We start from the raw sequence: 26,960 nt of genomic DNA on the forward strand, positions 1-26,960 counted from the left end.
CTGGTATCAGAAGCTGTTACCCCCGCCTAGGCTAAGGCTAAGGGAATGCCCTTGGAACTGTAAGCCAGCAAGGAGACAAAAGCTTATCTCCCTGGCAGGAGCACTGCTTCTGCTGCTTCATTCATAACTGAACCCCAAAGCTTGGTCGGTTAGCCAAAGACGGGTAAGATTCCCCAAGGGGGGAATGATCTAAGACAGGCACGATCACGTGGGAGGCCCCCAAAAGAAGGACTTTGGGGGCTACAGCAAAAGGGGGTGATGGACCCTTGCTCCTCAGCTTTGACATAGCCTGAGTCCTCATCGTCTGGGAGAAAATCTCCTTATCTCTTGGTTGACTTAGTTCCCTTGCTCCACCTAAACCTGAAACAATGACAGGGTGGTGCAGCTCTATGCTGAAAAGGGCGGGTTCCCCGGGTGATCAGGCCTAAGAAAGAATATGTAAAATTTTGTGAAACCTGCTTTGTTCAGAATGCTCTCAGTTGAATGAGAAGGGTCCAAGGAGGAAGTAAGTTTGTTCCTTAAAGTCTTACAGCTCTTTGACCCTGACTCAAAATAGGCCCTCAGACTTCCTTGTTTTCTATTGTTTGATCCTTACTTGCTAGCAATGAGTAATGAGCTTTTACCTGAATTCTTATGCAAACGAAACTAATAAAAAGCCTCTCCAGAGGGGGAACGGCATGCTCTCCCCACCAGGGAGGGTGGCCAAGGCGCTCCCCACGTGAGGAGTGGCCCTGCTGTTCCTATTCCCCCACAGGACCTGGTTGTCTCTGTGCATGTTTTTTCTCGAGTTTCGATGAGCCATCCACAGCGTTCCGTGATTACTGCTGGCCGGTGACCCCCATGCATCAAGCCTGACCCTCAGCGGGGCTTCACAGTACCTCCAAAGCAGTGTGAGAAGTAGACAATGAACTCTTTCACAATTTCACTTCTACTTATTGGTCAATTTTTGTTGCCTGAAGTTAGAATAAGCATATCTTTTTTACATGGTAATCTCTCCAAATGTAAGGAAAAAAAACCCATCATGCCAACTCTAATTTGATTATTTTGAGGGTGAAATCCAAGATCTTTGCGTTTATTTTCCAAAGAAGTAATTTTTTTAGCCTGCATGCAGCCACAGCAAAGACCCTCACTGTCTTCCTCTTCAAAGTCTACCTGAAAGTGTGGTGCTCAAAAAGGAACATGACCTGTTCCTTTTGCAAGGGGGAGATTACCTGATCTAAACGTAATTCTGCCAATGCCAGGTAGGACGACATTTATTCATTGGGCGACTGCATCACTCAGGTGGCCCACACAGGTATTCTAAGTGACTTCAGACACTGATGTTGGCCTGTACCCTGCCGCCCTGACACACTCACCTGTCCCATATCCTCACCCTCTCCTTCCACAATGAAGTTTGAAAGCTTACATTCAGGCATCAGACTTTTAAATCTGCTCCACTGATGTTCATCTTTGTTAGTGCCAACCCATCCTTTTGGTATGTCTGGCTGTATTTGACTCTGACTCTCTCCCTCATAATGCTAGCTGTCTTTCTCATGTTTATGATATCTGTAAATTTTATTAACCTAATTCATTTTTAGTCCAGACAGTGAAAGGAATACAAGTCTAATAACAAATTCTAGTAGCATAAAATTATTTAAAAAGTCTTATATAATCATAAATTGACTGGTTATTTAAATCCTTGTCCAATCCTATGCAGTAGGCATTTTTAGCCCCGTTATGTAGGAGGGGAAACTGAAACTCAGGACTAACTTGCTCAGGGCCTTACTGCTGGTAGGCTAAGAAGCAAAAATGAAAAATTCTTTGATTTCAAAATTGTATGCCTGTTTCACTATACTTCTAGTCCTCCACTTAATATACCTATTTGTGTACAAAGGTAAGTTATTAGAATTTTAAAAAACATATTCAGATAAAATGTTAACTATAGACTCTCTCACAAATAAAGATATATATTATAAAATCATAGCAGTATACAACAGAATAGCAGTCAATCAAGACTTCCACTTAGAGTCTGCTAGGTAGAGACCAGTGTACTGGGGACACAGAAACTGAAATTCACTTTACAGCTGTCACAGTTTCTGCATTCTTTACAAATGTGTATCTAATATTGAAAACCTCAAACTGCCTTAAGGCAGGCTCCAAGAATATTAACGCTTCTGGTGAGGTGACTCATAACAGCAAATAGAGGCATTTGGGTGTGTTGAATTCACACAGCAAGAGACAGACATGGGCATGTCCGACTCAGCCTGCTTTCTCTGTGAATTCTGAAACAAAACGTCCTTCCAAAAGGATTATTTATGCACTCGCTGGAAAAGACAAAACATGCAGCATGGCTGGCAGACCCTTCTCCAAAACAGGAAAAATGTAGTTAAGTCTCAGTAATTTTATGTACCACCTGATTCTATCACTGGATATAAGTTACAATTTTTTCTTTTGGAAATATAAAACTCAAGATAGAGATGAGAATTTCATACTTCCTGTCACTACCATCTAGAATTATCCTTCTTTATTAATATGAGAGCAAGCACATTTTAATTGCAATGACAGTATGTTCCAAAAAAGGTAAAGGATGACTCAAATTCATATATTTTTATATAAAAGTTCTCCTATTAATTAAAATAATAAGGCGAGAAAGTGGGTGAATGGGAGATAGTTTGTCCATTGGAAACTAAAACTAATTTCTATTCACAAAAGACAATAAACATCAGTGTTTCCAAAATGTGATCCAAGTGAAAAAAAAGTTCCAATTTCAAACGTTTTAGAAGCAGTTTTAATATGTTCATTTTTTTCTGTGTACATAACCCAAATTTGACCAAAATACATATGATTTATGTTTAAAAGTTGAACATATCATGTTTACATAATTGACAGTGAGAGACAGGTCAAACAACGTACAGACCTAAAGAATTCTTTTCCCTGTCATTTAGTAAGAGGTTGGCTAGACGGAGGGATTAAAAACTAGTCAAGCTTATCTTTCAGATATCTTATATTTGCATGATGTCCAGAAAGTATTATTATAAACTTTACTCAATTTTAAATATAATTATTATGATTAGTATTTTACACCCATATTTAAAATTATAAAATTGAACATATAATACAAAAAATAATCCTATGATGTGTCTCATTATATTTGTGATTTTATAAAATCAGAACTATTTCTCTGTTATTAATTTTATCTTGGAGTACTTAATACAGAATATAGCACTTGGCAGATATTGTGTGTTTATTAAAAGTTAACCGAGCAACATGGATGATAGAACTATGTTAAATATATAATCCTAGTGTGCAGTACAAATGATTTACCTGTAAAATCATAACATCTAGAGATAACCAGGTGTGGGAAGGTTGAGTAAACCGACACTTACCTTGTGTTTTCACCGGGTCTGATATCTGGCTTGGGTCACTAATTCCGTATGCATTCGCTGCCCTCACAAGGAAAAGGTAAATGGCGTTAGGTTTGAGTCCTTTAATGGCAAATGTTTCTGTTTTCACATTTTCTGCCACTGTCTGCCAACTGCTGCCAGACGCATGGCTAAGGAAAGAGACACAAGTTAGAATGTCCACATTTAATGGTAACTAAAAAAAAAAAAACCAAACACCAACAACTAAGAAACATCATTTTCACTCTACCTGAAGGCTTCTATAATATAGGATGTTGGAGTTGCACCTGAATTCAAGTTTGGTTGCCATGACAATGTTACTGTATTTCTACTGACATCAGTAACTTCAGGTTTTGAGGGGGCACTAGGGATTAAATTTGGGTCAGTGGGTCTTGGAGGCTGAACTGGAACTCCAAATTCTAACGAAGAGGAAAAAGACAAAAAATGTTTTTACGTATACAGATAAGTACATTAACAAATGCAGAAAACAACATATCCACACACCTACTCAGGCATCAGGGCATCTACTTTATCTATTTACCAATAAGTAAACAGAATGGATTTGAAGCTTTATGTTAAGGTAAAAATACTATTTAATTTACCTTGGACTTCAATGTAAGCGCTCCATGTTGCTTCACCACTGGGGGTTGATGCAATGCAGGTGTACCGGCCGGTGTCACCCAGCTGAAAAGACAGATGGAAAATAAATATTTGGAACAATCAAGTGCTCACTGGGCTGGAAAAGCAATTAGAGGTTTGTATATGGTCCATGAATATGGATATGCATTAAAATTCACTAACAGAAAACTACCTCTTAATTGATTCTATTTTTATTGAATGTGAAGGAAAATACTGCAGAGACATAAATCTATTTTATATAGTTATTCTATTAATATAATAAAACAATTGGATTAACATTATTTTCAGTATCAGTGACAATAAACTATTCAAAGGGTTAACCTTGATTGCTAAATTATATCTTCATATTTAGCAAGTTACATAATAAGGCTGATAAAGTTTGGCCAATGCCCATTCTTACTATTTCATATTTTATCAGAGTTACAACTATACTGGTATGAGATAAACAGTTATTTATTAAGGACGGACATAAATGAGCTTTTTTCATTTACTCCTTTCCCACTTTTTAAAAACCTGTTACTTAAGGCAGTTAGTAAGTGTAAAGCTGAAAACCCCAGCTGCAGTGAGCGCTCTCTCCGTTCTAAAGACTGATGCCCAAGTACAAACATAGGTCACATGTGCAGCTTTAAAATCATCAGCAGCATGACGAACCATATACCTCTGCTTAACATAATAACTCTATTTTTGGGCAATGTTCGATAAAGCAAGAATGTTGTCACCCTGTTCAGGCAATTATAATAACAAAGTCACAATAACTGTCACAAAGAAGCCACCCATAATAGGCAATAAAGCAATTGAAATTTATGTTTTTGCTGACAAGGCTATTATTTAATATGCCTCCTGTACTTGTATGAACCTGACCTAAAAGGAAAAAGAAAAATCAAAACAAAACAACACAGTCCTGAAAGAACAGGTATGGGTGTGATGCCCTGAGAAGGTAAATCCCTAAATTGTCCCCACAAATCTGTGAACTTTCACATTTACTGTTCTGATTTTAAATGTACACTCAGTGTGTACATTGCTGTACAGTTTTTGTTTGCATACACAGTATCCTGTAATTGCAAAATGCTGGCCCAAACATAGTCACAAAAGAAGAACTGATTGAGTACATTGTACGTAAAACATCTTTCTGAAAAAATGCTGATGGAATGAATGACTTCCTCACGCTACTACTTTAGAAGGTATATTTTTCTCCCACAAATTCCTATTTACTTTCCCCAATAGGTCTTAAAAACCTTTTTTCCCCTTCATATAAAACCTTAAATTTCTTGCCATGGGCTAAATTATAAGTCATCTTAAATATAAACAGTGGCATGTTTGAAAGAATAAAGCATCAAATTAAAAGTATATTAATACTATTATTTGGCATTTCATTAATTGTAAAATTTGAGACTTCAGCACTAGTTGCTGAAGGCAAAAACAAAATGAAACAAAATGGGAAATCTGGGATGTCATTTCAAGTTACCTTGGCATATCGAATCTGCAGAACTCCAGTCTCTAGCTGTTTAATTCGAGAATCTTGAGTTGAAACAAGGACTCCATCCTTTCTCCACAGAATCGTGGGCACTGGACTGCCTGTGGCCACACAGCTGAGCACTACAGTACCATCCACTGCTACAGTCTGATTCACAGGACCTTGTCGAATGATGGGGGGAGGCCGGTCTGCAATCACTGCCCCAAAGAACAACAGGAAATAGATTTCTGCAACTGGAAGCAATTTTCTAATCATCTAAGCAATAGCAGTTGCTCTAGGCTTTGAAACAAACTAATTAAACAAGTAATCAAACAACTAATTAAAGTAGGAGACATGCATTATTCAGATGCATTTATATGATGCACTGATTCAGAATATCAAAATGAGATAAAATGTACTCCCCTTCAGATGACCAACACTGACAGAATTTGCTGTATTGTTAAGGGACCTACTTAACTTAGGAGTTCAGGGACTAAATAAGAGCTGTGGATGGAGAAGTAGATACATAGTGGTGAGAAGTGGAATGCTGTGCTTTTTAAGCTTTAAAATATGTTAAAAAAACCATTCACCCCCAATAAATCTACGAGCGAAATTTTCATAAATGAACGAAAGCCAACTTGATACGCGATCATTCTTTTTTGTCACACAGAAACAATGATGGGATCACACCAGCATGTTTGGCAGTTTTGGATTCACAGAGGTGTCTCTGGACTTTCGTAATTTACAAGTCAGTGTGACTGAGCTTCTTTCGTCTTGCAATTCTTTCTGTTAAAACAATACACGGGTAAATATTTTCCAATCCTAATGAATTCAGAGAAAATGGAAAAATGCCCAAACTGTGATTCCAGCTGATGTCCTCTCCCAGGCAATTATCAAACTTCCATACTGAAATTATAGAAATGGAGAAACACTTTTGCTAATTCTATTAGCTCAATAGTTTTAATGTAGTATGAAAGGAAACAAATGGAGGCATTTTTATTATATATATGAAAGTATGATTTTTATATAAAAAATCTAAAACCTAAAAATATTACCTGAGACCATGAAGAAATTATTTTAGGGAAAGACCTAAAATACTGCAGTGGAACTAGAATAAATCTTGCAACAGAGAGGTGTTCTCATCCCCTGAACTAGGCCAGTTAGGTGAAATGCCATAGATATTTTTTAAATAAATAAAAAATTAAAAATGAAGCTTAACATTTTTTCCTTAATAAGCCTTAAAATTCTGAGTATTAGTTAAAAATGACAAAAGTTACAAATATGCAAGAGAAAATTCTGAGAAGCTGCCTGAGCAGAGGAGAGGGGTTGCCAGAGTAACTACATTTTGGAAGCAACAATCTGGGAGCTGGATGTGTCATGTGCCTGGTTTTATGCACCAAAGACTTTCACAAGCTGGAGTCACACTTCAATTTGTTCCTCATTTATCATGCCATAATTATTAGTTTTGTGCGTTCAATTTGAGAAACACAAGAAAGCAAGGGAGTGAAATCAGCAACTGTGAATTTTTACTCTGCCCTTCCAATTCTCTGTCATCCTTGGTTACTGGTATGAAATTTGCTAATACCAGGTGTGGTGTGTTAGAATGCTGGAATTGAAACTTGGCAGAAGTGTTTCAGATATTCCATGGATGAAAAATATAAACCAGGAATTCATTTGCTTAAAATTATTTATTTATTTTTCTATTTTATCTGTTGCGATCGGCTAAAACAGAATCAGAGGCCCCTCTGATAAGCATGAAAAAAAAATGGAAATATTTCAGTGAATTTGGACCTTTATAAGACTCTGCTACTTGTGTTCTATTGATTATAAAAGCAAATGAATATTTATTTTCAGGCATTAATTAAATTAGTAACAGAGTGCTGCTTTATAACGAATTAAAATCATCAAGTCCAGTGACAGAGTAGTCTACATTTGGTAGCTATATTTAGAAACAATCCAATATCTGGGGATTTATTCAGTTTTCTATATTCCTACAGTTCTTTGGTATCTGCACCATATTTAGCATCATCTACACCTCCCTACTCCATCCCAATCCAGTTTAATGATGCCATTTCTCTGTCACATATTTCTTCCTGGCTTATACTGGACAGTTTACAAAATAAAGCAAGAAAAGAGGAATAAGGTCAATTATCAGTTCCACCATCTCTATATGCCTTTGGGCAAGTTCCTTAAATTCTCAAAGCTTTGGGGTTTTTTAAAATCTGTAAATATAATAATTTTTAAGGATAATAAAACGTGTTTTAACCAGCTCAGGGGACTGCTCTGAAGATTTCAACGACTAGTAGACATGAAACTGGTTTGCTAATTGCAAAAAGCTAGACATAAAGAAAACAAAACTAAATATACAATATCACCACAACAAACAAACAACCACCTTAAATCTCCCCAGAGATTGTAAAATGAAACATGAATGTTAGGAGTGAATTCTTACTGGAGATAAATCCAAAATCCACAAATCTAGAGATTCTGTTTTTGTTTTAGTTTCCAAAAATTGCTATCCATGATCTAGTCTCATCAATATGACAAGTCATGATAATGCCATATTACATGGCATGTAGAAAGCTTTGTTTTCAATTACTAATTATAACGCTAATAAGAGATACTTAAAACTATTTTACCATAGTTTTCTTTGGCCTTTTTTCATGTATACTGATATATGCAAGTTGCTTTATAAAGCTGAAATTATAAATGCATGTGCAATTCTATGGTCAATTTTTTCTGCATATTTATTATATTGATCATTGTCAAATTCATTATATGGTCTTCACAACCAGCACTTAACAGCTGTAATTAGTGTAAGAAACTGTAAAAAAACTTTTTAGGTTATTCTAACTTATTTAGCCAGTACATACATTATACATATCTTAGACAGGGTAGGAGTTCAGACTTTGAATAAGACAATCCTAATTTTTAATTCTGACTTAACCAATAACTTGCTGTTTCTATCTTTCTTCTTTGTTTCTCCCACTCATACAAAAAAATATCTGGCATGCCTCTAATTGTGTATCAGATTTTGGAGATTACTAGGTATATATTTAACTTACTTACAAAAACATGGGTCCTGCTATCAAGAAACTTTGTGTCTAATAGAGATTACAGGTAAATAAACAAACAAGATAGGAAAGTATAAATGCAGTCTGCAAATAAATAGATGATAGGTAAGTAAGAAGAAAGAAAGAAAGAAAGAAAGAAAGATGATAGATAAATAGATAGATAGATAGATAGATAGCCAGCAAGCAGGGGCAGAGGCACAGTACCCATCTTTGAGGAGTTAGAGAATGCTCTTTGAAGGGACCAAAATTTCAAGTCAGTAGAAACAGTATGCACAGAAGTCATAAAACAAAGGACAAGCACAACAAACACAAAAAATTAGGGCATGTGAGCAACACAGTATCCAGAGATCAGCCTGCAGAGGTGAGATTATGAATCATAAAGCATATTAAGAAATATAAATTTAATTCTGAGAGGACTGGCAAATAATAAATTTAATGTATTAAAGTTACTGCAGAATATTTTTCTATTTCAAAACAATACTTATAAAATCCCAGCTAATATTATATATACTTAGAGATAAAATAATAAATGCTTTTCCCTTGAAGTTAGGATCAAGAAAAATATGTCTACTATCACCAATTCTACTAATTTTATTGGAAATCACAGACCATGTACAACAAGTAAAAGACATAAAAGGTAAAAAAAGATACAAATATTGGAAAAAAGTAAAAATGGTTTTCTTTGTGGGTGACACATTTTGTTCATAGGCATTTCAAAAAAATCTGCCTACAAATTCTGAGAAATAATGAGTGGATTCAGCAAAGTTGCTGGACACAGATTTAATATACAAAGTCAAACATACATTTTACCTTAAACAATAGCATAATGAAATTCAACATATATGTAATTATTAAAAATCCTAAAACATAATAGGTATAAATCTGCTAAAATACATGTAAGACATCTATCCTGAACACTATAAAACACTGTTGAGGGATTTAAAGATCTAAATAGATATGTAGAATATACCATTTCCCTAATTTGGAAGACTTGGATTATTCAAATATTAATTCTCCTTAAAACTTATATAATTTAAAGTAGAATTAAAATTTAAACTCAGATTTTTTGTTTGTTTAGAATATCTTCATGTATGTGGATAGAAATTAACAAGTTGTTTTTAAAGCCCATAAGAAAATGCAGAAGACTTCTAATAGTCAACTCAAGACAAGAAACACAAAGCTGGAGACTTACACTCCCAGTTTATAAGACTGATTGTAAAGCCACAACAATTAGGGCCACATACTGGCAAAAATAGATGGATGGAACAGAACAGACTCCATTCAATAGAGGGAGTAGAAAGAAGGAGGCCACACACTGGTGTTCATTCAAATTATGGTTAAGATGCCACTGTGATTCCATGGAAAAATGACAGTCTTTTCAATAAGTGGTGTTGGAACAATTAGCAGCTATAAGGGGAAAAGGGAATTTTGATCCTTATTTTATACTATACTCAAAAATTAGTTTAAGATAAATTAAAATCTTAAACCTCTAAAGAACAGAGAATAAAGATCCTAGAAAAAGGAGAACATTTTCATGGTCTCAAGGTAGTACAGGAAACTAAAAGTGTCAACTATAAAAGAAAAAAATAATGCACTGGTCCTCATTAAAATTTGTTACTTATACCCTAAAATCATCATTAAAGAACAAATGGAAAGAAATATTTGTAATACATATACTTGACAAAGACTTGTATCTGTACTATATGAGAAAAAAAAAGTAGAGAAACAAATACATGCAATCACCAAAAGCAGACCATGAAAACTGAGTGCACCAACAGAATTGTACAGATACATTTAGTTTTATTAGTAAAAGCTCTAAATGGAAAACTACCCATCAACACAAGAATATATAAAGTGTGAGCTATTTATAAAATGGAGTACTATATACCAATAAAAATACACATATGTATATGTCTATATACATATGTATATATTTTTAATATATTAACACATACACATACTTTTTCTTTTCAAATTATTATTACTATTATCTATTTAATGATTTGGAGATTACCTCCATCACTGTGTCATTATAACAGCTTTGGCATTAATTGATCATGTTTAGGGGAGTTGATAAAAAGAAAAAAAATCATGTTATTAAGAAAAATTATTATCATGAGCTTTGAGTTGAGTTTATTAATGATTCAATTATCTTCTTAATTTAGAGAAAAGAGAAAGGATGATATTTTATAGTAGAAGACTTTAAAATAGTTTTTAAAATTTTCCAAGACACAGAAACATTCTTATGTATAGCTATTCAGTATAATTTTTCCTTTGCATAATTGCCATGCTGTTGTGGTTCTGACATGATGTTAGAAATTTAAAGTATGGTCAAGTTAAATTAAGAATAATTTTAGAGTTAATTATGTATTAGCCTCCTTTTTAGCTTTACACCAAAATTGTTGGTAAGGATACAAAGTTAAAAATAAATACATTTACTGGCGCTTTCATTAGACTTGGAGCCAAACGTGAACATTTTGAAATAAAATGTTCTACTTTACCATCGGTGACTTCCAAATACGCTTTTGTGATGATACTTCCGGCAACATTTAAAGTCTGGCAGATATAATAGCCAACATCAGATCGCTGGACACTAGTAATAGTGAGGTCACCAGTCTGGGAGACTGAAAACCGGCTGGATGACTGTGGTGGCTGATATGAAAAAAGCAGATTCTAGAATGCAGAATTTGGGGAAAAAAGAATAACAATAGGTTAATTGCTATTTCCCATAATTTGGCATATGTATACATAGTCATAAATAGATAATTTAAACATTCACATGCACAGACCACACCACATGCATATGTATACAAATAAGCTAAATATTTTTTCATCACATGTTCACATATATAGATGTGCACATACATAAACACATAAATACATAAAGTTTAATGATCTAGCCTTAAAAAGGATTAAAAATTCTAAATAAATTCTAAATATTGATTATGCTTTTCTAATTATCAGTTGCCAACAATACTAGAATTAAAGGGATATTAGGCATCTTTAGAGTTAAATGTTTTACATACTTAACCAAAGCAGTCAACGCTTTGCTTCATATACATATGATTATTAGCATTATAAACACTAAGTCTTACATAAACAAAATTGAAGTTTAAGCATATTCTGACAAGTAAAGTTCAAGAATATCATTTTGGCACCATAACTACCTCTGCTAGCTTTCAATTATAAAAGTTCAGTAACTTCTTTCACATTATTAATAATTCTTTTTTCTCTTTTTAAATGGTGGGCATATAATGAATTTAAGAATTCATAATGGAATACCATATGACCTCACCTATAAGTGGAACTTAATCAACAAAACGAACAAGCAGGGAAAATATAACCAGAGACATGGAAATAAAGAACAAACTGACAGTGACCAGAGGGGAGGAGGGAGGAGGATAACAGGGGAAAGAAAGGGAAGGGTCAAGTCAAGGAACATGAATAAAAGACCCATGGACAAGGACAATAGGGGTGGGGGGAGGATTAAATGCAGGAGAGGGGGCTGGGCAGGGGAGAGCAATGGTGGAAAAATGGGGATACCTGTAATTAAATAACAATAAAAATTTTAAAAAGAATTCATAGTGGAGCTTTATTTCTGCAGAAAATTCTCTTAAATACATAAAGACAAGCTGTGATATTATTTTTGTCGTAAAAATTTATGAATCATAATATAATGTTTGTTAGAGGGACTATATGTTTTATGCAAAATAACACACCATTTCATTCTCTCATGAAATACAAAATAATACCATTTCTTCTAACAAAATAAAGCTGTTCTTTTTTAAGTTTAGTTGCCTTTTAACACATATCATTTTATAAAGACTTAACTATTATTTCATATTATATCCAATAACAATTTTTTTAAAAAGTTGTATCATTAAAACAAACCAAACCAAATTAAAATTATCTTGAAATTTGATGTAAAGTTTAAAATAAGGAATAGTTTATTTATAAAATTAAATGAATCATTTAAAATATTATTTTATTACAAAGAACTTCCAGTGGATTTACTATCACTGCTATACAGGTTTTCTTATATAATACACTTCCAGTTCTTCCTGGTATACTAAAACATTTTGTTTTTTCTTGTTTTTTAATTTGCTGTCAGCAAGTTTAGTCCTTTGAGGCCAAATGGAATGTGTTAGAATCAACCAAGTTACTAGAACTCAAGTGATGGCCTACATATCATAATCAAGTTAATATTTGCCTACCAAAGGAGAAACAAAAATAAACTTGATGGCACTGCCTCCAGAAGATTACTGAGTCCAGTGAGCAAAATACCCATGTTATCTATGAATACCGTATAAGCACGACAATGAAACAATACATCCATAATCGGTGTAAGCAAAAAATAAAAGAGGTTAGGAATATGTATATTAAAAATGAGTGAAAAAATTTTTAGAAGTATTAGGGAAAAAAGGGAAATATTTCCCTTTGTTGAAGAAGGCAAGTCATGAAGAGATAAGAAGACATACATTTCAAAAACTTAAAAGTTTCCTATTATTTTAAAAGTGAAATTATTTCAAAATTACCTTTTCATGAAGCTGAAGCCAAATAGTGAACTTAGAGTTTGTAAGGATATAGGTCTCTATATCCTAGTGTCAAGTTATATAGAAAATTATTGTTTATAAAATGTTTAGAGAGTATGATTTGATAGTAAATGGTGATAACATAGGATAGTTTTCAAAGAATTAGGGTATGCTGAGCTATATTTAACATGACATCTATGTTTAAGAAAATTTAATATTGTTTTATACACTTTAATTGTTATATGTATTATATGTATTTCATATATATGAAATGAGGAAGACACTTCTGATTCCTGGTGCTTTAGGGAACTTGCACTGAATACTTACCATCTCTGTGTTAAATGTGTATACATCTCATTTAACATATAATTATAGATATCTGTAGAATAGAAATGATAACTAATTGTGTTGAGGAAAATTTTTTTAAAAATGTCCATGAACTGGAACTAAAGGTAAATTTTATACAATTAAACCATCACTATTCTATATACCAGCCTGAGCAACAAAACTAGGCAGGAAAAACTGCTTTGAGAATTAAAACAATGAAGGAAATTTTGTTTGAAATTTCTTCTCTCTTATTTCTGAAACTTTCTATGAAACTCCGAGATTTCACAATGTTCTTATTGTGACAGTTGTATGACTAAATTATATATATATAATTATATATTAATGTATTATATATTGTACATAATTGGATATATATAATTATAATCATGGCAGTCGTCTTCGCTGATTGAAATAATATACCAAACTCATACCTGACTCCCCTCTCTCCTCCAAAAAATAGCTGGTTGAGGATTTCCAGTTGCTTCACACTGAAAAGTTACAGTTCGTCCCAAGGCAACAACCTGATCACGGGGTTTCACGACAAAATGCGGAGGTTCTAAAGGAGATGAAACAAATTACGCTGAATCAAAAGCATGTAGTTTTGTCTTAATTGAGACAATTCACTGATATCCCAAGTGCTTCTGTTATTTTATACAACTCATTATGTACAATAGTATGTAACATGCAAATTTACAACCTGAATTCAACTGATGCTATATTATTAAGTGCATATTTGCAGAATGGAATAGAGTTCTTTTGTGAGGAGGTTTTTTTTTTATTACCTAAACTTCTAAGATTAACCTCTATATAAAAACAGTGCTTCAGCTACAATTTGAGCCCTTACATTCTCCATATACCTGAAATTTGCATGAATAAGTACCTTTTCTCATTTAGAGCTGCTTAAAAGTGAACAGACTTTAATCATACAAAAACCTTCTGATGTTGGCAGGTCCTAAGATTTAACGCAAAAGCTCCTGAAATGCTATCATGCAAATTATAACCATTTAAAATCCTCAGTCCAATTACTTGAACAAAAATGAACTTAAAGCAATAGTAGAGTCCCATGCCTCCTTCATTTACATAGACAAGGGCATGTTCAAACAGAATGTATATGGAAATAAGGGCAAATTTGAAACATCTGCTCATCCTGACATTATAAATACTGCCAGCTTTGTCCAAACTGTTTGATTTACTCGGACTTAAATGGCCACTCCATCCAGCAGTAAATAGAGTGTCAGAAAATTGTGTCAGTTACACTGAGAGCAATGGCAGCTGAAAACACTAGGTTGCTGATGGAGTCACTCCTAGAAAAAAAATATGCTTGCCTGGACTGTGCTTTATGCTTGGAAACATGTGCACTGAATATAACTCTTTTTACCTACTCTTTACACTTCTCACATTCGTTTCTTATCAACTGCCTGAAACACCTAATTATTCTCTCTTGTCTCAGTCCAAATTGAAGTGAATGCTTAAGCCAAACATTTAATAGTTTATACAGGATAGGGTTCTTCTAATCCACTTTTAAAGACTGTTCCATTGTTTCTAACATTTTCCCTAAAAGTACTTTTAGTTACTAATGTCAGTCACTTAGGATAACTCTGTAAAAAGAATATGAATAAAAAATTACATTCAGATTATTCCCACAAATGTTTACACTCTGCTCACAAGAATATGATTTTTTTGTTAATGAAGGTGAAGATTTGAAAGGGTATTTTTCCCTAGCTAAATATTTTCTCATCAATCTATGACATGTATACAAATATTTATAATATATCTCATATATAAATGTTGTAAGTTTATATATATAAGTAATTCCTTAGAAAAAGGGATACATAAAACAACTAGCTGAAGATTACATGGTGGCAAAACTGAAGAAAGCAATTAGCTCTCCTAACTCCCTCTATACTCCCTTTTTATTTTTAATTGAGGTTTAGTAGAAATTATACCATTTGACTAGAAAATTATAGGAGACCTGAAAAATCAGGTCAAATGCCTTCAAATGTCCTGTAACTTACAGGGAAGAAAATACAAAGCTAGGAGATACAGTTTAGGTTCAATTTGGTAAGGCTAAAGTTCTACCTTATAATTTTTTAAAACTCTGATTGTAATTGAATGGTTTACTCATGAATTTAGCAAGCACTGTCATTATCCAGGTATAATAAAAAGCATATGCATCATTGCTTGGGGATTTTCGTCCACACACACTCATACAGGAGCATTTAATTCATTCATTAGGGGTTGAAATAATTGATGTAGATATCAGAGAGAAAAATTGAAAGGACTGACTGGATAAAAAAAAAAACTTAAAGCCCAAAGAGACTTTAATTTGTTTCAATAAAAAATAACAAATGATTAATTAAATGAATGGGAGAATATGACTTTGCAATATTCAGGGCATTTGGTTAGGAAAATATAAATACTTTAACCACTTAGACAAGTAAAAACTTAGGGTGGTCTCTTTCCTATATATCTTAGAAGCATGTCTAATAATGTGTGCCAGAATCCCTGTTCCTTTTATGAAATGCAAGCTCTCTTCAAACCTCAGAGACCTACTTGGGAACAAGGGACAAAAACTCTTGTGCTAACTACATCTGTCCTGCAGCAATCCTTCTACACAGGATATTTGACTGGAAATGAATTCACTCTATTTCATAGGCATATTGTCAAGCCAACATCAGTAGTGACATCAGCCACAGAGTATGTCTTAGGAATAGAACTAAAAAAACTCCCTGTACATGTATGTCAAATATCAGATGTAGATATATTTCTAAAAATAATTTATATGAGTTAAATACACCAACTTATCAACCTAACTTAATCACCTATATTTAGATGGAAAAAACCATTCTTAATATGCATTTACTTAATATTTACGATGAAATGTTGGTTTTTTCAAGGCTATAACATTTAAACTTTCTATAATTAAAAATACATAATCATGTTAGTAATGTCACATATGGCCAGTGTTGAAAATTTAGAAAATGAGACAAAAAAAAAGCTACCTGTAATTCAACCATGCAAATTGGACTGTATTGTTTAAAAGAGTTGCTTACAATATCATTTTTAATGACTATTTAATGATACATATATAATTATTTAACCAATCTATTAGTTTTAAATTTAGTTTGTTTCTAATTTTCACTACTAAAAACAGTGGTAAAATTAACATACTTTTCAATGATATTTAAAGTTATTCCAACTGGCACTGTCTCTACTAGGGCGCTTTTCTCTAAAGCCTCACAAATACTGAGCATTAACATCTTATCCAAACTGACAATGGAATCTCCTCTTAGCATCTTATGTCAGTGGCATTAAACACTTACTTTCATATTACCTTGTCACAGATATCCTACCTTGTCACAGATATCTTACTTGTAGGATATCTGTAGATATCCTACAGATATGACAGAGGAGATTGTGTCCTATCTTTTTGATTTCTAATTACCATCAATAGGCTAAAATTTTATCTACTTCTCATATGTGTTGTAGATATATTTTTCCATTTTGTTAACAGTCTTTTTAATCTGGTTAGATTTATAATATATACATAATATGTAAACATTCAACTCCATTCCCATCCTATACTCTTGTCTTTATTTTGTATGTGTTTTAGTCATCTATATTGTATACATAGTAGCATCTAGAAAGTTTTTTTTTCAAATAGCCTATTATTTTATCACCATTACTGAACAATCTGACCTATCTGTATTAATATAAAGTGACACAATTTTATAATATTTGTGCAGCTTTTTAACTGAAAAAACTAAGGAGATACTTTTAGGGTCAAAATTATTTTTTAGCCTAACACTTAGGATACCCGTGGAAAACCCTCCAACAATGGTGTCCCAGCATCCCTTTAAAGAGTGAATGGGCCTTCCCTGAGTTGCTGAGCATGAAACCTAATGAAAACCTAATGACTATATATATGAGTACAAATGTTTATCAAAGCAAACTTTAATAAAGTTTGGACACATCATGTTGTTACATCTTACACAAAATGACATGAATCTGACATATAAAAATGAAAATGAGAGCAAAGAAGTTGAATTGCAAAGTTATTCACTAATAGAACTTTTAATGACTATTATTGAATGACAATTATAAAAACTCAGATAGACAGACATGGATACATAAACATCTTGGACAAAAAAGTCCAAATTGTTCTCTGGGTACGTATGTTGGTTTGTTTATCTTAAGAGGTATAAGTTGAAACAGTGCTTAACCAAAATACAGTCGTACAACTTACTTTATGTCTTATTTAAGGAGGAAAAATATAAAAGGTTCAGATCACATATCATTTAATAATACATAAAGTTAGCAACCCCATTACCTTCACTCTTTGTCAGTTACCCATACTTCCTGCAGACTTTATTCTGTGCAGTCTGTCTTTGTGGCCAATGACAAGTGAAACATGGAGGCAGACTGGTTGAAGGACATGGAAGGGTATGGATGGAAAGGGGAAGAGAAGTTCCAGTCACAGTGACACGGTGATTAGAAGATGGCCAATAAAATGTCAACTTACCAGACCCAACTAAAACAAAAAAAAAGAAAACATGGAATAAATAAAAATAAAAAAAACAGAAAACAAAACATAAAAAAATAATTTAACAATGATTTTCCTTTTAAAATAAAATAAAGAACACATTAATATTTGGATGCATGGTTTATACTATTCATGAATGAATATATTTGTTAGCATTTTAAGTATAATCATGAAAAATTTAAGAAAGATAGAAATGGATCTTAAAATCTCTTCAATGATTAAATGGCAGAGCTACAATGGATGACAGCTGTAAAAATATAAAACACTTTCCAATGGCTTTACATTTTGCTACCAGATGACAGGATTAGATAACTATATGTGTAATGAGTTTTGAAAACACTATACAATTTAACTGCTAATGCTATATAAGAGATTAGAAATCAAGCATCTTAATCAAAGTTAAAGAAGTGTTAAATTCTATAACTTCACCTCAGATTAATTTTTTAAAGTTTCATGCTGCCAATGATATTCTGTTAATTCATGCTTTTCATACTTGAATAAGCATAAGTTTATCTGTTTAAAATATAGACTATGATTCTATAGGTTAGGAGTATGGCCTGAGATTTTCGTTTCTAACAAGCACCCAGGTGCTGTTACTGTTCCATGACCACAGGCTGAGTAGCAAGATTATTACTAGGTGTTACATTTAAATTCTTCCATATTTGTAATCGAAAAGAAACATAAAAAATGTGAATATATTATGAAAACTTTATAGCAATAATAAAGTCATAATCACATTACCTGTTTTCCATAATAAAACATTGGGTATTTTAACATATCAACTAATACATATTTTAAGTACTAGAAAACAACTGTTTTGTTTTGCACTTTCAGAAGCAAAGACAATTACTACTGTCTAATGTACAACTTTCTCATAAAAGCCCAATATATACCCACAATACATTTTACTCAAATAAATAATCCCCATGTAGTCAAATTAAAATTAAAGACACTTCATATGCATTCCTGTAGTTTAAGTAAGTGAACTATGCCATGCACTGCTGCTGTGAAATAGTCAAGTTTTACAAGAGACAGAGGTTCTTGTACCTATTGTTACCACTTATACAACACTTAAAAGTAACTCAGAAAACACATTTCAATTCACATGTTCCCTTCAACATGAATGAAATAACTTGTCTTTATTTTTCACTAAAAAAAAAAAAACTTGAAGCATAATTTTTTCATTCACTCAGGCAAGAAAAGGAAAAAAAAATTTCTCATTTACTCAAGTGTAATGTTTGTAAAAGACTCAGCTTTGCTATCCTAATATAAAAACACAAAATAAATAAGACTTGGTTACAATTCTTGAAACCTCAGAAATGATGTCTTTTAAATGACAAGAAGAAATACTTAGAAACTACAAGAAAGAGAACCTGATACACTGTAACAACAAAGTTTTACTTTGAAAATAGCAAAAGGTGTAGGATCATATTTTGGGGTAATCTGAAAATAAATTTGATCTAATTAGACTCCTACATTCAAAAATGAAGCCCATTTAAAACTGAGAGCCTATTTGAAGCCTATTTAAAACTGAATCATTATGGGAAGGATTCCTAAATGTTTTCTAGTTGTACAACTTCAGTGCTTTCAATTCCCTAAAATATTTCAAAAATACCCAACATGTTAAAGATAAGAAAATTATTGGAAAGCAGCTCATTCAAAATTTAAAAAGTACCTTTTCCTTGCTTATAAGTTCTTCCAGCAATTTAATTATAAGGGTTGAATATTTTATTAAAATCCAGTGTGTTTAAACATTTCAAGTTACTGACAAATAATAACTGGAAAATGTTTCATAGTCTATTAATGACACTAAAAGTTATCTAAGAACAATGTCTAATATAGAAGCTTCTAAAACAGAAGTTTTTGAGAAAATCCTATTTTGCATAATCATTTTAACTTTTAATAACCATGACTCTCAGGAAATCATCCCTTATCCAAATGAAAACCTGCCTGTCACAAGTGAACCCCCTTTTCATTCGTTCTGGTTTCAGTAAACAAATAAATGCCATCAATATCCTGCACATAAAATCCTTCTGCTCACTTGAAGGAAATTATCACCCCAAACAGTCTCTTAAAAAATAAATGAGATAAATTTCTTTCAGTTTTTCTCAGATGTCCCCTTTCTCCTTGTTCCTCTCAGGGTTAGGTCAAAGGATTTTCTTTCCAGGCAGAGTCAGGGCCGTCTCGACAACAGGCTGTACCTATTGGCGTCTAGTTAGGTATGTGCAGGAACAGTCCGTGGGAAGAAGAGTCATTTGGATCCCGTTCACTCATTATCTTCTAAAGCTTGTGATTTATGAGTGGTTTCTCTCTTACCATCCTCATAACTCTTCTCAACAACTTTTCTTTCTGCTATAAAGGCTAGGAACACTTCTACTGCAACTCCCTCTTCCCTCTAAGAGGAAAGGCTGTGTGTCTCTATCTCTAATAAAACAATAAAACTCTAAAATTTTAGGGCTGGAAGTGACCTTAGAACTTATCAGTCTAACCCCATCCTCCTTGCACAAGAAACAGAGAACCTAAATTGTTAACTAACTTTCTCAAGGCCACAGACCACTAACCAAAGCCTGCCTTCCAGGCCTCTTGCCTAAGTCTAAGTCTCTACACATTTTCCCATCAGTTTATAAGTGTGGGGAGAACCATATGCAATAGGACACAAAATCTATTTGATTTCACATTTAAATAATTCCTCATTATATTAAAATATTTTAAGAATGTTTAGTTATTGTTTTAAAAATACATTAAAAACTAATAGGTAAGAAGAATGCAGACTTTGAGCCTCTTGAAAGTTTCGCTTTTTGATGAAATAACAAAAACTCAATTATTTCTTACAGGTGAACCAATTTAAATCCCAATACTTGAAACCACTATAAATTGAATAAAGTAATAATCTTTTGAAACATGAGAACAAATAATATTTTCACCAAATTTTTTTTCTTAAGGTGAGTATGCCAAATCGGAAGGTAAGAATAATCTTTGAAAATAAATATATTTTCAAGAGATTAAAATGTACTATTTAATTTTTTAAAAACAGAACCATTTTGCAGATTATAATCCACCTCCAGTAACAACTCTAATTTTCTTTTATACTGAAGTACTTTAAGAATGGGATGAGGAATTAGAGAACTTGCCAGAAGGCTGAATTTATAGGAAACAATATTTTCACTCAGATTATATTTTCATGGGGGAGGAGAGGAGGAAAGTTACAGTAAATCTAAATATATACACACACATTTATATAACATCCTAATTATATAATTATAAAACTCCTGTTCCTTTTTGTGATTAAAAGAGAGCTTTCATTAAAATGATTAGAGGTAATACAATTATTATATCCTTGACTAATAGTTTGTTGTTTAAAAAAAAAAAGAAACAAAAAACAACTGTTTAAAAAGTTTAGGAAAGTTTAGCCTTTCTCTCCTCTCTATCAAATACACAAACACTTAGTATAAAAGACTTTCTTCCTCTTTTGAATGTTACATCAAGCTTCAGATTATTTAATTACTTTGATATCTTCTTTCTAAAAATATACATTTTTCAGATGATAATGTTTAGGTACAACTAGGATAAGATAAGGAAGAAAGGAAGCAAAAAATGGAGTAAAGAAAGGGCTGAAAGAAAGAAAATAAAGGAGGGAGGAAGAGAGGGAGGGAGGAAATATTCATTTTTCTATCTGTCATATTCAGGAGATGTAAGTCAAAAAGGTGACAAATGTTTGAAAAAATTATACAAAGGCTGGAGGAAAAAATTTTTTTGGCCTGAGAAAATAAGTTAGCTGGACAGATACTTAAGTCTTCAAATCAGATCTAATAAATACAGGAACCAGCCAATGTTGATAATTACTTAGGCCCGAAGAGAAGATAATGGGCCTAAATAGAATGAATGACTTAAGGAAAGTACAGAAAAGAAGCCAGTTAACAGTAAAGGTCGCTGAACCATGAATTGGTTGCCAACCATGATGTCTCCAGAGGTCTTTAAAAATGGGATTTATATCCATTTGGCCACAACAGTTTAGCTATAACCCTGTCTGGTAAAGGAACAGAGCAGCTGACTTAAAGTGTTTTCTACACTATGATTTTAAGAGTACGGAAATTCAGAACCAAAGCAGGAGAACAGATATATTCTTTTTAGTTAATATTACTGTAAGTTAATAAAGTACTTCATACACATAGCTCTTATGATAAATCCAAAAGATATCAGAAATATTTGAAGAAAGTAAAATATTTGCATAATTGGCACTATATTACAATTAAGATTGTGGTGTTTTTATACTGAGAACACAATTTTGGAAGATTAATGGCAATTTGAGTTTATACTTACAAGTTACATAAATGTTGAGATTCTTCACTGTTGGCTTTGGCCCTACAACTATTTTAAAATGTAATGACAGAAGATTATCACAGTATTTGGGTCTAAAATAATTAAAGTGTTCTAAATTCCTGGCATGACTCTATATAAGATTTCATAGTTAAGCCAATTTATCTATGGTAGAACCAATCCTACTTGCAAATATCAGAGAACAGCAGTTTTCCTGAATGGGCTACAAATGAAATTACCTTGACTAAGGAATTTTTCTGCTAGTTTTTACATATTAATTTTCACTATTAGTAGCTAAATTCTAATGAATCCTTAAGTTGATATCATTTTTTTTCCATTTTCATATACAGTGCTTTTCAAAGAGCAGGGCTCAATCAACAAATATGGCAGACTAGAACTGTAAAAACCATATTCCAGAAGAATATGAATGGAGTAAAAGTAGTAAGCTACAAGATTTTGGTGGAAACATGTTTTTATTAAAACAGAGGACCCCTCAAATTTTCAAGCACTAAAGCTATCTACATTTGAACTGACAAAAACCCAGTCACTGTTATGCTACAGCAATTATATTCATAGACATTCATGAGTGATCATATCTCTCACAATTAAAAGCCCTTAGAATATTTTAATACTAAGGTATGATTTCTTTTGGGGGAAGAGATTGAGTTTAACATAAAAGCCTGTCATTATGCCTTTCAACTTTTCAGACATTAAAATAGAGTAATTAAGAGCAGCATTTTTAGAATATATTTAACGGAGACATCAAATACTATGAACTTTTCCCCTCCACTCAAATCTTCCATTATTCCTTTATGTAGACAGACAGTTCTGGAGATAATTCTGGTTATTACAACCTAAAGAGGGTTGTGTTTCTGACATCCAGAGGACAGAGGCTGGGATGCCAATAAATATCCCATATTCAGATGGTTCGTCAGATGGCTCTCCACAAAAAAGACTGATCCAACCCAAGATGTCAATAGTGCCAGGACTAGGAAACCTTGCTGTAGATTATCCATTCAATCTGAGGTTTAACAGCATACTCACAAATAATTACTTCCCCCAAATACAAAAATAAAGTGTCTTGCACAATCCTAAATTATCAGAGGTACTCACAAATAGTTAATATTCTTCCTCTTTTCCAACTACTTCTAAAAATGTGGCAACTTTACCCAAAAGTAGTTAGTAAATGGTGCAGCTTAATTATTTGCCTACTATAGAGTCTGAGACTGAAATACAACTAACCATTAATCTATGACAATTTGCATGACACCTGAATAGAATCTTGGGATCATAATTTTGATGGTAATATTCCCTAAATCAATTTAGAAAGCCAGAAACCTAGGTCTTTTCTCTCCCTCCTCCTTGAGATGCACAATCCATTATACCATTCCATAGCTTTAATTTTGTAACTATTTCTCCATTCTACCCAACCTCTTTCTATCTCCATTGCCACTCTCTGGCCCAGTTATTCAATAGGACTCACCTGAACTATCGTTAGTGCTTTTATCCAATCCAATTTCACAATGTAGGCAGAGTAACTAAGAACAAAACTAAACTAAACTAATAAGATTATAGTGCTTTTTTGCTTAAAATCTTTTAATATTGTCCTACTGCTCTTAAAAGAACAAAATCCTTAACATGGCCTTGCTGTGTAACTCCTTGGTGCCTTCTCTTACTGCCTCTCCTCCTCTGTCTCCCCACCTAGCCACATAGGTCTTCTTTTAGTTCTTAAGGAGGCCATGCTCCATCTTACCTCTGGTGCTGTTCGTGCTGCATCTTGGGATCCTCCCCCTTCATCTATTTAAATCTGCTCACCTTACCTCTTGGCTCAAAAAAAAAAAAATCTTCAAGGAGCTACCTCTACATTTGATAATATATATTATCAGAATGCTACCTTAACCCTTCTCCCATAGTACTTCTCCTTTAAAATTATACATTTGTGTGTGATTATTCTATAAATGTCTGTTTACCAAACTAGCTTATATGCTCCATGGTAGCAAGTACTTAATCATTTTGTTTGCCAAGATGTCTCTGGAACTTACCAAGTTGAGGACATTATTCACATTGCGAATAGCTGTTGAAACATTGAACAAATGACAATGACCTTCCTGATGTTCCCATTGCCCAACCAAAAGAATTTTCTCTCTTCCTGGCTTACCTAAATCTTCACAAATATACTTTTTACATTCTGTTGATCCTGTAGATATTTGTGTATATTGCTTGTTCTTATTCATGAGGCTGTAATAAGCTTGATTAAGGCAGGGTCCATGATTTATTAGGTCATACATCATATCACAAATACAAGAATGGAATTCACGTCTGTACTGCTCTTAAAATTCTTGTTGTTTTTACTACATTGCATGACCTGTTTGTTTAATCAAAAAAGTTAAACCTTATACTAATATAATTTTGTTTCTGAAATGTTTTGGATCTATCACACAAAATAACTTTCAATAAAAAATTATTTATATTTTCCCTGGCCGGTGTTGCTCAGTGGGTTGGAGCATTGTCCTGTAACCAAAAGGTTGTGGGTTCAATTCCTGGTCAGGGCACATACCTAGGCTGCAGTCTGACCCCAGCCAGAGTACATGTCATCTCTGGTCTGCACACATATGGGAGGTAACCAACTGATGTTTCTCTCACATCATTGTTTCTCTTTCTCCCTCCCTGTCTCCCTTCCTTTCTCTCTAAAAGCAATTAAACAATGGCCTCAGGTGAGGATAAAAAATTAGTTATTGACATCTATTTATAAAAAAAACCTCTCAACAAAATGGGTATAGAAGTAACTACCTTAACTTGATGAAGACTATGTATGACAAGTTCACAGCTACCATCCTAATCAATAATAAGAAGCTGAAAGCTTCTTCTCTATGATCAGGAACAAAACAAGAATGACCACCTTAACCAGTATCACTGAACACAGTATTGGAGGTCCTAGCCATAGCAGTAGGACAAAAAAATTAAAATAAAAAAATAAAAGGTGTCCAAATTGGAAAAAAAAAGTAAAGCTGTCACTATTTATAGATGACATGATACTATGTATAGAAAACCCTGAAGAAACCACCAAAAATTAATAGAATAAAAAAATTTAGTAAAGTAGCAGGATACAAAATCAATATAGAGAAATTTGTCATCTTCCTATACACTATTAACAAACAATCAGAAGTAATTAAGACAATGCAATTTGCACATGTATCAAAATAAATAAATTTAACCAAAGAGGTGAAAGACCTTACTCTGAAAACACAATAGGACATTGCAGAAACAAACTGAAGAAGCCACACATGAATGGAAAGATATACCATGTTTACGGACTGGAAAGACTGATATTGTTAAAATAAACATGCTACCCAAAGAAACCCACAGATTCAATGCAATTGCTATCAAAACACCAATGACATTCTTCTCAGAACTAGAACAAATAATCTAAAAATGTATATGGAAAAACAAAAGACCCCAAGTAGCCATAGTAATCTTGAGAAAGTGGAAAAAAGTTTTACATATTGTGCCCATTGTTCCAAACTATACTACAAAGCTACAATAATCAGAACATTATCATACTAACACAAAAACAGACACACAGATCAATAGAACAAAATAGGGAGCCCACAAATAAAAACTGACTTATATTGTTCAACTAATCTATGACAAAAGAGGCAAGAATATACAATGGAAGAAACAATAATTTCTTTAACAAGTGTTGGGAAAACTGCACGGAAATGTGCAAAAAGTTATATTGGACTGCTCCCTTCCAGCATACACAAAAATAAACTCAAAATGGATTAAACACTTAAAAATAAATCTGGAAACGTTAAAATTCCTAGGAAAAATATAGGTATTAAATTATTTGACATGAATCTGAGTAGTATCTTTTTGAATATGTTACTTTGAACAAGGAAACAAACAAAACAAAACAAAAAAAGCAAAAAAAAAAAAAGACTTCATCAAACTAAAAAACTTCTAAAACATAAAAGAAATCATCAACAGAGCCCTGGCTGGCGTAGCTCAGTGGATTGAGCGCAGGCTGGGAACCAAAGTGCCCCAGGTTCGATTCCCAGCCAGGGTACATGCCTGGGTTGCAGGCCATAACCCCCAGCAACCGCACATTGATGTTTCTCTCTCTCTCTCTCTATCTCCCTTTCTTCCCTCCCTAAAAATAAGTAAATAAAATCTTAAAACAAAAAGAAATCATCAACAAAACAAGAAACCTACTGAATGGGAGAATATATTTGCAATTGATATATCCAACAAGAGGTTGATATTCAAAATATATGAGGAATTCATACAACTCTCAATAACCACCACAAAAAAAATACAGATGGCTGACAGACAGACATATAAAAAGATGCTCATCATAACTAATCATCGGGGAAATATAAATAAAAACCACAATGAGATATCACCTCACACCAGTCAGAATAGCTACTATAGAAATAGTCAACAAATAGCATGTTGACAAGGATGTGGAGAAAAAGGAACCCTCATGCACTGTTGGTGGGGCTGCAAACTGTTGCAGCCACTATGCAAAACAGTATGCCAAAAAACTAAAAACAGACCTACCATATCATCCAGCAATTCTACTTCTGGGTATTTATCTAAAGAAAATAAAAATACTAATTTGAAAAAAAATATGCAACCCTCTGTTCATTACAGAATTATTTACAATACCCAAGATATGAAAGCAACCTAGGTGTC

At 33.1% G+C, this 26,960-nt stretch overlaps 1 protein-coding gene across 4 annotated transcripts in view; it reads right to left on the reverse strand.

Annotated features, from left to right (window-relative positions):
• The window catches only part of ROBO1 (roundabout guidance receptor 1), a 408,510-nt gene that overhangs the window by 69,733 nt on the left and 311,817 nt on the right, over nucleotides 1-26,960 (reverse strand). For all 4 annotated transcript variants that reach the window (XM_045851195.1, XM_045851193.1, XM_045851194.1 and 1 more), the window contains exons 7-13: nucleotides 17,928-17,936; nucleotides 13,837-13,961; nucleotides 11,048-11,219; nucleotides 5,485-5,690; nucleotides 3,983-4,064; nucleotides 3,631-3,799; nucleotides 3,366-3,532 (exon numbers count right to left, since the gene is read on the reverse strand). In XM_045851195.1, coding sequence (XP_045707151.1) covers nucleotides 3,366-3,532; nucleotides 3,631-3,799; nucleotides 3,983-4,064; nucleotides 5,485-5,690; nucleotides 11,048-11,219; nucleotides 13,837-13,961; nucleotides 17,928-17,936 — 930 coding nt within the window. The remainder of the gene's footprint in view (nucleotides 1-3,365; nucleotides 3,533-3,630; nucleotides 3,800-3,982; nucleotides 4,065-5,484; nucleotides 5,691-11,047; nucleotides 11,220-13,836; nucleotides 13,962-17,927; nucleotides 17,937-26,960) is intronic.

Source organism: Phyllostomus hastatus, unplaced genomic scaffold, assembly GCF_019186645.2.
Source record: "Phyllostomus hastatus isolate PE091 unplaced genomic scaffold, TTU_PhHast_1.1 phas_contig_86, whole genome shotgun sequence".
NCBI classification, from domain to species: domain Eukaryota; kingdom Metazoa; phylum Chordata; class Mammalia; order Chiroptera; family Phyllostomidae; genus Phyllostomus; species Phyllostomus hastatus.